Below are 12,728 nucleotides of genomic sequence, written 5' to 3'. Positions count from 1 at the left end.
ACAACCACTTAGATCTATACTAATATAGTAATATATATGTCTCGCTTCTCTTCTCGTCTCCTTCATTTAATAATTTTATATTTATTGACTACTATTTTACCCTTTACAAAACATCCATATAAAAAATATTTGATCATTTATAAAACTATCATTTCAATTTTATATCACATTTTATTACACACCACTGATATACAAATAAATATGAGAATAAGTTAATCTCCTATATAAGCTCTCTAATGCTAGCTAGCATAAGAAATTGAAGGCAATAGTTAACCAAACTTCTTTGTCCACTAGAAGGGCTCACGGTTTGGATAAGGAGAACCCCCAATATTACTATCCCCAGTATGATGAAGATTTTATCAGACAGTCTTACCATCAACTTAAAAGGACTGAATGCTTAGTAACAGAATCTGATTTCGAACCTCAGCTTTTACCATTTAGTTACAGAGTAAAGAAAACAGACGTGGACAAAAAAGATACTTTGCTAATTCCACAATACAAACAGACTTTCTTTTTTCCCAAATCACCTGTCTAAGTCCAGGGTTGAAAACAAATCGTAGAAAGAATCGAATAATGACAATAGCATGGTGAAGAACGTATGTAGAACATCGTCCTGAATAGATAGGATGCAGACCAGTTGAGTTTATAGACGCCACTGCTAAAAGTATGCAAATTAAGAAGAGCAGCAAGTAGTCTTCTGATTGACAGGTTGTCCACGGATCTGCACAGTCGCCGGCCTCGCATTATTCATGGTTGGTTGGCTGGCCATCCTGAGAGCAAGAGGAATATTTCATCTTAGGTAACTTGGATGTACATGTGGTAATAACTATCGAAGGTTAAAAGTTCCCTTAGATGACACACCTGTCCTTGATTGAGGCAGCCATGGCCATGAATGCCTGCTCTACGTTTGTTGCATTCTTTGCGCTAGTCTCCATGAATGGAATACCAATTTCATCAGCAAATGCCTAAAAGAAGTGTTTTTAAGTCAATAACCAAATGAAGGAAGCAAATAAGCCTCTGAATTACCAACTCAACAATTTCATGATCACTAAGATGTGAAGGTCTAGAAGAAAAAATAAAAGACTGTAAAAGGGCATCGAATGAAGTAGAATTTATTAACAAATCACCTTTGCTGTCTCGTAAGACACTACTTTGTTGGCAGTAAGATCACACTTGTTGCCCACGAGAAGCTTGTTTACGTTCTCACTAGCATAACGATCAATTTCACTTAGCCATTGCTTTACATTATTGAAACTCTCCTGGTCTGTCACATCATATACAACCTGCAAACCATGACATGTTGCATGAGTTTTGTTGATACTTTATAGAAGAGTAAAATGCAAATTATCAATGGAGTTGCATAAGGACTTACAATGATGCCATGGGCACCTCGATAGTAACTGCTTGTAATTGTCCTGAAACGTTCTTGACCAGCTGTATCCCACTGTGACCAAGAAAAAGGAGAAATAGAGTTCAAGAAGAGAAGATTAGTTTAGCAACCACTGCTACATTCAGGGAATCAGGGCACATGGACCATACTGTAGGTCAACAAATTCATGGAACTGCCATAATTCAATGGCAGTCACTCACAAGAGTTCAGAACACTAATTGATGAAGTTGCCTTTTACTAAGCATGTTTCTTACATAAAGAAACAGATACACGACAGTGATTGCATCTACAGTTCTAAATGTGATCTATGCACTTCTCTATGTGGATGTGGTTCCTTGGCTGCACTGCTAAGGTAAAAAAAATCATAAAACAAGGCACTAGTCAAAATTTCTGTTTTATTCAGAATAAAGAGAGCATAACATCATTCCTTTTGTTTCTTAAAAGCCCATGGTAAAGATTGCACAGTAGAAGGAAAAGAATTTCAATATTCACTGTATTTAACAAAAGGAAGTGGGCTAGGAATTTATAAATTTGTTTCACATAAAATACATAACATTTTAAGGTTAATACATAACATTTTAAGGTTAATACATTACTTTTGTGGTAGCTTTATGCTCTAACTAATTCTAAGATGTGCTTTTATTAAGATATTAGCTACTTTCTAAAAGCATGAGTGCACAGATTTTTTTCACAATTCAGCTTCGACAGCTTCTACTCCTGTCTTTCTTCCTAACAATATACCGCAATCTATAGGATCGAGGAACCACCAATTTAGTAAAGTCATCTACTATATTCCAACTTGCAAGTTCATCCTCGATATATCAAATAAAATATACATGACAAGAATTATGCATTTGATCCTCTACAGCCATTTCTCACATGTGCACCGGAAATAAGATGTATCGTAACATATCTTTGGCCAGCTATGCAACAAGACAAGATTAATTGCGAAGTAGGTTAACTACTACTTACCTTCCTCAGCAGACATGAAAGACTATTAGAATGCTACCAATGGCACAAGAAATAAATAAGTATATCAGGTAGAAGAAATATTTTAAGGTTGCAAATCATATAAACAAAACTCACAATTTGAAGCTTAATAGTCTTCCCATCCTGCTCCACAGTGCGTATTTTCTGCAGGAATTTTTTTAAAAAAAAAAGTAACTTATGTGTTACATGCAGAGTAAAGATACTTTTCTGAGCATTTAATGGATATTGCACTTACAAAATCAACTCCAATTGTACTGATATAGCTCTCCAAGTATGAATCATCCTAACCACAAAAACACAAAATATAGTTGAGCCTCTTACAAGAGAAAAAAAAACTCATTATAGCATAATCTACGGCCACTATGCTTAACCCCTACAGGTACAATCCGCACGATATACTACAATAGTACTATAGGATAAACTTTCAGCAGTGTACACAAACATCATTAGCTTTGTTCTACAACAGGGGATTAACAAATGGATCACCTTGGCCATGTAGGTTCCACCAAAACTTTTTGGGCTTGACAAAGTATGTAATCTAGTTCTATGGTCTACATAACAGAAAATTGTGTTTGCGTTATCTTTTTCTAAAGATATCAGAAGTATACTCTAGTCGTGCAGAGATAAGGGTCACTGATCACCAAAGTCCACAAGCACCAAAAAAAAAGGTTTTCAACCCATTTAATGCATAAAAGAAGATAAATGTCCATAGCAGATTTATGAATAGAAACAGTTCCATTAGCTATTTGTATACTGGTGTACCACATTCATTTTCATAAAGAAAAAGTAGAGAGGGATTTCTGATTTCCTATGATAACAAGGTTAGCAATCTCGGAAATCAGTTCTCCAACTAGAGGGCTACATTTAAAGCTGAAAAGAGAATTATTCTTCCTCTAATTCTTACCGCAAACCTCAGGAGGAGGCATGACTTTCCAACGCCTGAATCTCCAATAAGCAGAAGCTTGAAGAGATAGTCACTGCAAATTTAAGAGATCATGAAGTTAATTCCCTAAATTTCAAGAAATAAACAAGAAAAGGAAAGTCACAAATGTTGTTAGTGAAATGCATTACATCTACATTCTACAGGTCCCACTAAAACACACTACTAAGAAACATCAGTAGACAACCAGAAGAAAGACCAGTAAATAAATGGCTCATTCAGTCATAACTACTAATCTGTCATATTTCCAGATAGCTGAACCCTACTGTATGATAATTTTTTAAATATCTTCACAAAATATATGTTGCATACTATAGTAACCCATGCCAATGAATAAAGAGAAAGAACAAAAATATAACATCCTTTGATATAAATCCGATCTTTTATTTGATATACAACAAGATGTATCAACATTAAAAATATTAAAAGAGAATGGATGGGGGAAAAGACAAATAAATTAACTCTAATACTAGAAGCATGAAAAAAATACATGAAGATGAAGCACTGAAGGAGCATATTCACCATCCACTAAATTAGAACATTAAAAAAATTGCTGAGCCTTCACTCCTTAAGAATGACACAGCACCCTTCCAGAACATAACAACAAACAAGGAATCATAATATAAATATATAATGCCTCTAAGACGGTTAGCGGTGACAAGAGTCCCAACATATTGACATAACCATCATACTATAGGAGGATATGCCCAAAACTTCAAGCAACTTGTCATCTGTTCTAGTTCCCATTGAAATATCAGCAGTGAGGTTTTCCGTGTACCCAAATATTCAGCTTTGACAAGAGTCTCTATGCAAACATAATTATCATAATATTGGATATGCCCAGAAACTACACTTTGAGCAACTTGTATTCCCATTAAAATATCAGGCTGGCTATCAGAAGTGAGGATTCCGTGTACCCAGATACAAAAGTCTCTACACAAACATAAACATCATAGCATGAGAGGTGTCAAACTATGTTCAAACAACTATTTTTTCTGGTATAATTTTTGTCTGAAGATTTTCTCCTTTCATTACTGCCATTAACCTGTTGTTTCCAATAGAGACAACAAAATCATCTTCCTCACGTTCTTATGAATACAGAAATGTGCATGTACATATGAAGACAAAAGCATATACAAGTATCTGTTCACGATATTTCTAACTTCGCAAAATTGACAATATATTGAAATATTCAAAACCTACTTACAATTACAGGTAATTTTAGTAGAAGATAAGACTGAGGATGTAGACTTATTTTCACACATTGGATTCACGTTATATAAGTACAAAGAAATTTTAACCATCAGGCCACGAGATTTAAGAGAGAAAAGTTAGTGAGGATTATAATTTATAAATATGCACAAATACTCTAAGAAAAACATATATAGACATAATTGAATGTATACGTATGAGACAGATAGACTTCTTTTAATAATTAATATTAGTAACCGCTAGATGTATCGTCAAATCACCAGTCAGATCTCAAGCACTATCATTTGATCTGGATCCTATATCTCGTCAAATAACCAGTCTCATGATCCCTCCTCATTAACAACAACAACAACAACAACAACAACAACAACAACAACAACAAACCAGATCCGGCGAGATCTAAACACCAAACCCACCGACCGATCTAAAACCCCAAAAGGAACTGCGAATTAATCGGATAAAGATGAGAAGCTTACTACTCCGGATTCATGGCGTGATGGATGAGGAAAACGACGCCTACGGCTGCGATTCCCCGGCGGGACCAAGGGCAGAACTTTGCGGGGAAACGGGGAAGAAAGAAGAGACCGGAGGCAATAGTATCCCCTTCCCTCCTAGGGTTTCGAAGCAAAGCAATGGAGAATTTGAGAGCGAGAGAGAGAGAGAAGAATTGCGGGCACCAAATATAAATAGGGGAAGACGTGGGAGGAAGGAGAAGCGACAGCTCTTAAATGTTCACTTGACGTGGGGGTAATTAGGTAAATTCATTTATAAGTCGGCGGCAGAGGTACGGTGAGAAGATGGAGATGAGTCAGAGTCGGCGATGCAAGTGTCAAGAGTCTCAGAGAACACGGCACATCTCCGACTTCTATCTATCTGGGTCCAAATTGCACATCCGGTAAGATACCGGGTCGGATCTAAATCATGATATTGGAGTATAAGATCTCACCCAACTTCACAATAGTCAACCAAACGATGTAACCATACTGTATTCATCCACAACTCTGTCACAAGGCCCAAGTTTGGAATTTCCACAATCATAACAAGCAAAGTAAACAAAAGTATATGAAAAAGAAGAAGAAGAAGAAGAAGTTTATTATTGACATATACATGGATTCATCCAGTTCATAGTGCCTTCTCCCTTTGATGTTTTTATCCCCAAATATCGCCTTACATAATTTTCAGTATAAGAACTGTATGAATTGGAAAGAGGCCAAGTAGATGCAACTAGTCTCTGCAATCAGTTTGAGAGCTAGTCTCATACAAGAAGTTCACGTAGATGTCACTGGTTCTGGCAAGTCACACTCAAAATTTGTGTGCTCAAGGAATGGCCCTAGTCTCACCAGCTTGGGGATTGCAATATCATTCCTAATGGCACAGACAAGAGGATTCTCCCACTGCAACAAAGATCCGACCAAGTTAGATCGAGCTGTCAACGGAAAAACACGAGACCAGCGGTCCTGGCCGTAATCTCTCAGAGCATCATCAATCATTCCCTGCCCTCCATCAATGGCGGCTGCAAGCTTTCTAGATAGAACCACTGCATCCTCCAATGCGCAGCAACCACCCTGCGCAAGGTTCGGCGTCATGGGGTGCCATGCGTCTCCAACCACCACCACTCCACGTTTGGATGCCGGTGGGCTAAGACCAGGCCATAGCCAGCGGTCCGCCAGTGGAGTCTTGACAACGATGTCTTCAGGGGTCTTTTGGATGATGTCCAAGAGCTCCCGAGGCCAGCTTCTTACAAGATTAAGTGCTTCCTTCTTCAGAGCAGATCGGTCTCCGGCTCTTGATCCTGTTGGAACATGATTCGCATATAAAAGTAACTCGTTAGTTGCTAAACTAATAAGGAACTCCACATATGTGCATGCTGTTGAAGCTATTTCCCCATTGTATTGTTGAAGCCACCATAATATGAAGAAAAATTCAAGTAACATAATAATATACCAATGCCGCTCATTCTTGTAAAATTTGTCATCCAATGTATCCAAATAATAATGCTTATATATTTCTGACATTTTGCTTAGTCTTAGTTGGTACTAAAAAGTACAACAGGTTTCAAATTACTACTGCAAAGATTATTGATCGAAGTATCCATTAGTGCTTATAAAGCCCTTAATGTTATAAAGAATGTCTTAGTGCTCCCACCGATGTGGCCTCTGGCAGATGGCACAATTTTTACCAACTCTTATGATCACTTATAATTGTTTCTGCTAGTGATTTCTCGATCATTAATCTTTTCGTTCAGCAACCATACTAACAAGAATATAACTCAATTTCTATGCAGAGAAAAGAATGTAGTTTCCATTTTGTTTGTTCGAGATCAGTATGACTTTCATTTGGAATAATTTAAATAACTGAGAAGACATGTTAGAGCAAAGTTTCATTAGGTGGACCTGGTGGAACTGAAGTACCGCTATTGAAGCAAATGAACCAATAGACTTTTGTAGGAGAAACTGGAACAAAACCAGCTCGCAGGCCCCTTCCATAGATATAGTTCACCTTTGATTTAAATGGTTGACCTTCAGGATATAGTCCAAGGCCACGAAATGCAGAATGCCCAACATAGCGAGGCTCTGAAAAGCCCATCCACCTGGCTATTGGTGAGCGAATGCCATCGCAGCCAATCACAATCTGTTACCATGGACGAAAGGATGATTAGGTAGTAGGCCACAGAGTGACTAAACTAACACTAATTCAAATAAGCAATTTCCCCTTTGTAAAGCAGAATATCAAAGAATAGGGAAACCAGAACTCCACACTCAAACGATTTATATTCGAGAACTCTATATCACTTGTATCATATGGATATTGACCCAGTTAAAGGAAAATAAATTGGAAAAACAAAATATTTTAATTAAAAAAACTGCCACCTTTGCCTAATGGCCTAGGCACCATTTCAACCTAGCATTGTCCTTTTTGCATGACTTAGTGTAACATTAAATTTCTTTGATTTCGTACTAGAAATTGTTAAAATTCTTGTTTTAGTGAATGGCCATTTTCTTGGTTATACTTTACAGGAATCATGTATTGATGCAGATCAAGATACTATGTTCAATGTCCACTTAGACCATCAGACAGCATATTAAAAGAAACCACTCTTCTTAAATTACCAGCAGATGTGACGAGGAGGCAAAAGTATCCAAAATCTCAAGATGACAAAATACCAACGATTAAAGAGGTTCACTAGATACATAGATGCAGCAAATATAAAATCTCTAATCATCCTATTTGTCGTCAGCCTATAACTGCAGTTGCAGGAATTCAGCCAGATCCTAAGAAAATAGCGGCACAAAAAGCTTAGCCAGCATCAGAAAAAGCTTATTTGCGTGTGCACAACGAAGATATAAGCATCAGAAAAGTGCTGTCACCATTCAAATATAATAAGAGGCATTTTCATCAAGGTGCAGATTTTATCAACTTAATTAGGAAATACCTTAGCCAGCAGACGGTCACCATTATCAAGTTCTAGTAAAGTCCCATCGCTCCCTTGCCTTGTAATAGACTTCAATTTGGATGAGAAAGCTATCGTGTTTGGAGGCAACTTAGAAGCCAAAGTCTCAAGAAGCTCTCTCCTTTCCACAGCACGCACTTCTTGCCTGCCACAATGGATATCAGATAGCTGAAACAGTGTAATCTCTATATCTAAAAGTTACACCACACTGAGGACAACAATTACCCAGGGGCTTCTTCCTCGAATGTGAATGATCTAAGCTCTCTTCCATCTTCCGATCTCATCACCAATCTGAGCACAGCTGAAACCACCAAAGAAGTGAGAAAAAAAATTGCATGCAGCACAAATGATATTAACAAGATATTAGAAATTCAGTTTGGTTCTTGGAGTTTAACTTCAACAATAGAGATCATGTGGTTCGTGACATTTAAAGTTACTTCATTTGACCTCCTGACTTCAAGAGACTAGAAGTAATTTTGTAAAATTGCAAAGCGTACCGCACGATTAAACCAAGGATTTCTATTGAGTTTGCTTAACATATGGATCTCTATTATAGAAGAGGTACTGGCATCACATAGCAGGAAAAAAGATACTATCTACAGAAAATAATTCTACAAAGAATTGCTGGAGTGCGAAGAGCCTAAAGAATCTAACGTGAAATTATTTACGGTTGCTCTGTGGATATCAATTCCTTGATAGAAACCAAATATGAAAAATATCCAAAACCACATGGGTTAAATTAGTTCTTTTTCCCAAAAAAACATTAACGAACAGGGCACCAAGATGGCGCCTTCAGGGTTCGAATCGTACCCCTGGATTTGAAGGAACTTGGATCTGAGCTCGTCCCCGACGCCGATCGAGTCGAGCACGCGCCACGCGTTCTTGAACAGCGTCAGCGAGGTCCCACCGGTGCGAAGCGACTCGCCCTGCTCCAGCACGAGAGATGACACCCCGAGCTTGCGGAGGGAGGCGGCGGTGGCGAGTCCTGCGATTCCGGCGCCGACGATGACGACATCCTCGGATCGAGCGGCGGATGCCGAGATTGGGAGGAAGGTCCGAGGGTTGGGATTAGGGCGTCGCATCGAGAGGCGGGGAGATGGAGGGAAGGGGAGAAGGAAGAGAGAGGAGGAGAGCGAAGCCATGGGGTGGAAAAAGGAGGGAATTTGGATGAGAGCCATAAGCCCATAAGTCGATGAGCGAACGAGAGCGCATAAAAAAAAATCTTATCAATGATCAATCAAACTTATACGCTTGCGAATTTTGCATATAACATCCTACATTTAGACGATTGACTATTCAAACCCTTTATTCCCGCTATTTTCAAATTACGCCCCTGGCACTGCTATCAATTCCTTTAATTTGCTGTGAGAAATCATAATACACTGCTATTACTACCTATTTTCTCTTTATTCTTTCTGTAGACCCAACAACAAAAGCCAAAATAGATACATGCAAATCAACCATCCTAGAGAGAAAGGTGGAAATTTTCCCTTAAAAAAATCTCAAGATTTTTTTCCCAACTTCAACCCAACCCATTCTTCTTACGACTCCAGATTAGGGAAGAAGAGAGAAAGGTGGAGTCATGGAGATCTAGAGGGTCGTCTCAACGCATCCAAGGAGAGAAGAGAAGGAATCTCCCAACTCAACAAGGCACGATAAGTCAATTGGTGGCGAGGTTGCATGATGAGGTGGAACACATGGACGAGCTTCTGCAGCTATCCTTGGAGTGGCGAGACAGTGGGTTGAGGTGGCTAGTGGAGGAGGTGATACGGTAGGTGTGGAAGATGCGAACTTTAACCGGTAGCTGGATGAGCTGGAGGAGCACTTATACCTTTGCTTCATGACCATTAACAAGGCAAGGAGCTTGGTGATGAAAGAAGTTCTAGGAGAAATGCGGATTAGGGCAGAGGGAAATAATAAAATTTCAAAAAAGATTAAAAAAATTAATATTAGCTAAGACACTTAACTATTCCGCCATTATGAGTGCATAGGCAATCTGGTCAATTCACTGATTATGCCCACGACATTAAGTGGGTAAGGTATTTCTAATAGTTCAAGGGGTTAGTGTGTATCTAGAGATGATCATCAAGCGGGCGGGGTTGGGTTCGAGTAGGGTTCGGGTATAACTTTTTGAGCTAACCGAGCTTATATATTTGTTCACGGTCCGACCTACTAATCACTCGGGCAAGGCCAGGCTAGAATATTCTAGCCCGTTACCGACTAGCCCATTAGATATTGGGTTTGAGTTAGGTATAATGGATTAAATATAAAAATATTATATCTTATTGGGCTAAGCTGAATAAGTTTATATGAAGATATTTTAGTTATCTTTCATAGAAACATACTTATATATTAATATATAGTTTACTAAATATCTATTATGTGACTAAAAAAAATATAGGGATATGTATGCATTATGGGTCAGACCATAAATGAGAGTAGTGGGTTAGGCTTTTGAGTTGGGCTGGGCGGGCAAAGGCTTAGCTCATGTCGTCCATTACTATTTTGGGCTCAGGTTGGGCCGGGCTTAGCTCGATTAAAATCTGGCGGGTTCGGGTTGGGTTTGGGTGGGTTGGGCCTAATGATCATCTCTATGTGTACCAAAGAAAAAGTTTAAAAGTTATTATTAAAATGAGTGATAGTTTATGTAGGGAAAAGGGGATTATCACCAAAATTAATAAGAAAATAACGCATCCTCTTTTAGCATCTCCAACCAACCTCCAAAACACCAAATTTGGAGCCCGGTGAAGCTCCAATCAAGCTTCAAAAGAGACTCCAAATTTAGAGTCGGCGGAGCTCTAAATTTGGAGCCCCATCCAAAAATTTTCAGCTCCAATACTATTCAATTTTTTTAAATACCAATTTTGCCCTACAAAAGCTTAATCCAAAATTTTAAATTATGTTTGCATCCTTTATTAAATAATCTAATTAGCTAATTAATTTTACTAATAAGTTTAAATAAAAAATAGTATAGTTAGAAAGCTCTCATCGCATCGAGATCTTTAAAATGGGTCTAATATTACATTATTTAAGTTCTTTTAAATTTTAAAATTTTATTTCGTGTAATATAATTTTGATGCGTTTAATTAAAAAATTAGTAATTTAAAATTATTTCTGAAACTATTATATTAGTCTTATATGTCAATGAGAGTTTTCTAACTATATACTTTTTATTAAAAAGCAATAACATTAAGAGAACCTATTAAGTGATTAAAAATTTAATATATAATATATATATTAAATAATAAATATAGAGCAAGATGAATTGGAGCGCATTTGTCTTTTTGCTCTAATATAGAGCTCTCGTTTAAAGATGCTCTTAAGCGGTCTGCGATATAAATGTGAATATTTCCTTATCTCTCAATCACCCTCTACTTCCTTCTCATCTTTTCTCAACCCATTATTTATGGGCTTCTCTCTCCTTGCCTCAATAACAGCGATGGCAATTGAAACACTAAAACCTGCAAATACACGTATAAACCGTATGGGTAAATCCTCCACGCGGTGTATCACATGACCTGTCAGTAATAGGTTTTCACAAAGCACATAGCAATATAAGTTCATACCATAAATAATCTCAACAATATGAGTTTGAATACAAGTTCCATAGGCCATAACAAGTATTTAAGATACACATCTAAAATACAACTCTAAAGTCTAAAATACAACGTCAATCGTAACGCCCTCGCAACGGCTCAATACAACTAATAGATATAACAGAAATAAAAAGGTAGCTACTCCTCGCTATCCGCAACTATATCCCCTAGCTCTGAAATGATGCCACCAAGAGGTGGTAACCACACAGCCCAGCAAGTAGAATCTATACAATCTACAACAATGAAATCATAGGTGCATATCCAATGCATGCATATAGTTGCTAGCAATAACAATACACTTGTTTAAATAATTTACCATGAGTTACTAAATCAATGTAATCAATAAAGACTACACGTCACTATCTTGAAATATGTCAACTCTTAATCATAGTGTTTACATGTTATGCATAACAATAAAAGAGTAGTTTAATATCATCAAGGCATTAATCATATTTATCATAGCTCGCCGAGCCATTCACCACATGCATATGACCAGTTGTCTGTAGCCATCAGACTAAGAACCCCGATCGCGAGCCCATATCTCACTCTCTCTAAATCATTACCACCCTCAGTGTGAAAATCGGGAGCCTTGACTCATCAATGGACGCCCTAATCCTACGTCGTTGGGTACCGTTAGAGATATATCTCCACCTTACAATTATGTTCTTCTATCATCATAATCTAGTTCTGACTATGCAGTATAATTGCATGAATGCCACACAAGCTCCCGACCTCAGATGTAGGCCGCTAATAGTATAGTCATATAAGATACACTCTACCCTTAACCCCAGGCTGAGTGATTAGGGGCACTGCCTAGTTAGAACCCGGTGGAAGTGGTGTAGTGTCTGTGTATAAGTCATGTAATAGTCATTATGATAATTACATTTTATATTCACAACATATATTTATGTAAGAGTTTATCATACAAGATACATGTAGAGCATCGTTACACTAATGCATATGCTAACATTAACATTCTCATAATATCATGATGAGTAAACTATCAATAACTGCACATGTTAAGATATATCATGGTACACTAGATGCATGTATTAATACTAACATTTCCTACTCTCCAAAGTACTCTAGTTTTCCTCAACTAGCCGTATCCTCCGGAATCCCAAAATTCTCTTCACGCAGTATCGATAA

The 12,728-nt window shown here is 37.7% G+C and overlaps 2 protein-coding genes across 3 annotated transcripts; both read right to left on the bottom strand.

Annotated features, from left to right (window-relative positions):
• Nucleotides 1-394: 394 nt before the first annotated feature.
• On the bottom strand, nucleotides 395-5,270 carry LOC140781547 (GTP-binding protein YPTM2). Its single transcript, XM_073127564.1, has 8 exons — nucleotides 5,009-5,270; nucleotides 3,285-3,357; nucleotides 2,616-2,663; nucleotides 2,477-2,524; nucleotides 1,373-1,444; nucleotides 1,128-1,283; nucleotides 862-965; nucleotides 395-770 (listed from the first exon to the last, which is right to left on the bottom strand). Exons 1-8 carry the CDS (start codon nucleotides 5,020-5,022, stop codon nucleotides 674-676), a joined length of 612 nt encoding a protein of 203 aa, XP_072983665.1. The 5' UTR covers nucleotides 5,023-5,270; the 3' UTR covers nucleotides 395-673.
• A 325-nt stretch (nucleotides 5,271-5,595) lies between these two features.
• Nucleotides 5,596-9,222, bottom strand: LOC140781546 (monooxygenase 2-like). 2 transcript variants are annotated; one of them, XM_073127561.1, is made up of 5 exons: nucleotides 8,794-9,222; nucleotides 8,209-8,274; nucleotides 7,966-8,128; nucleotides 6,926-7,163; nucleotides 5,596-6,324 (listed from the first exon to the last, which is right to left on the bottom strand). In XM_073127561.1, exons 1-5 carry the CDS (start codon nucleotides 9,159-9,161, stop codon nucleotides 5,801-5,803), a joined length of 1,359 nt encoding a protein of 452 aa, XP_072983662.1. In that variant the 5' UTR covers nucleotides 9,162-9,222; the 3' UTR covers nucleotides 5,596-5,800. The 2 variants fall into 2 exon arrangements, with proteins under 2 accessions (XP_072983662.1, XP_072983664.1); XM_073127563.1 differs by having other exon boundaries at nucleotides 8,209-8,284; nucleotides 8,794-8,984.
• Between the last annotated feature and the right edge of the window lie 3,506 nt (nucleotides 9,223-12,728).

Source organism: Typha latifolia, chromosome 2 (assembly GCF_019914945.1).
Source record: "Typha latifolia isolate L0001 chromosome 2, TyphaL0001v2, whole genome shotgun sequence".
In the NCBI taxonomy this organism is placed as follows: domain Eukaryota; kingdom Viridiplantae; phylum Streptophyta; class Magnoliopsida; order Poales; family Typhaceae; genus Typha; species Typha latifolia.
Note: the sequence above shows the minus strand (reverse complement) of the source record. Positions and strands in the feature narration are given on the sequence as shown.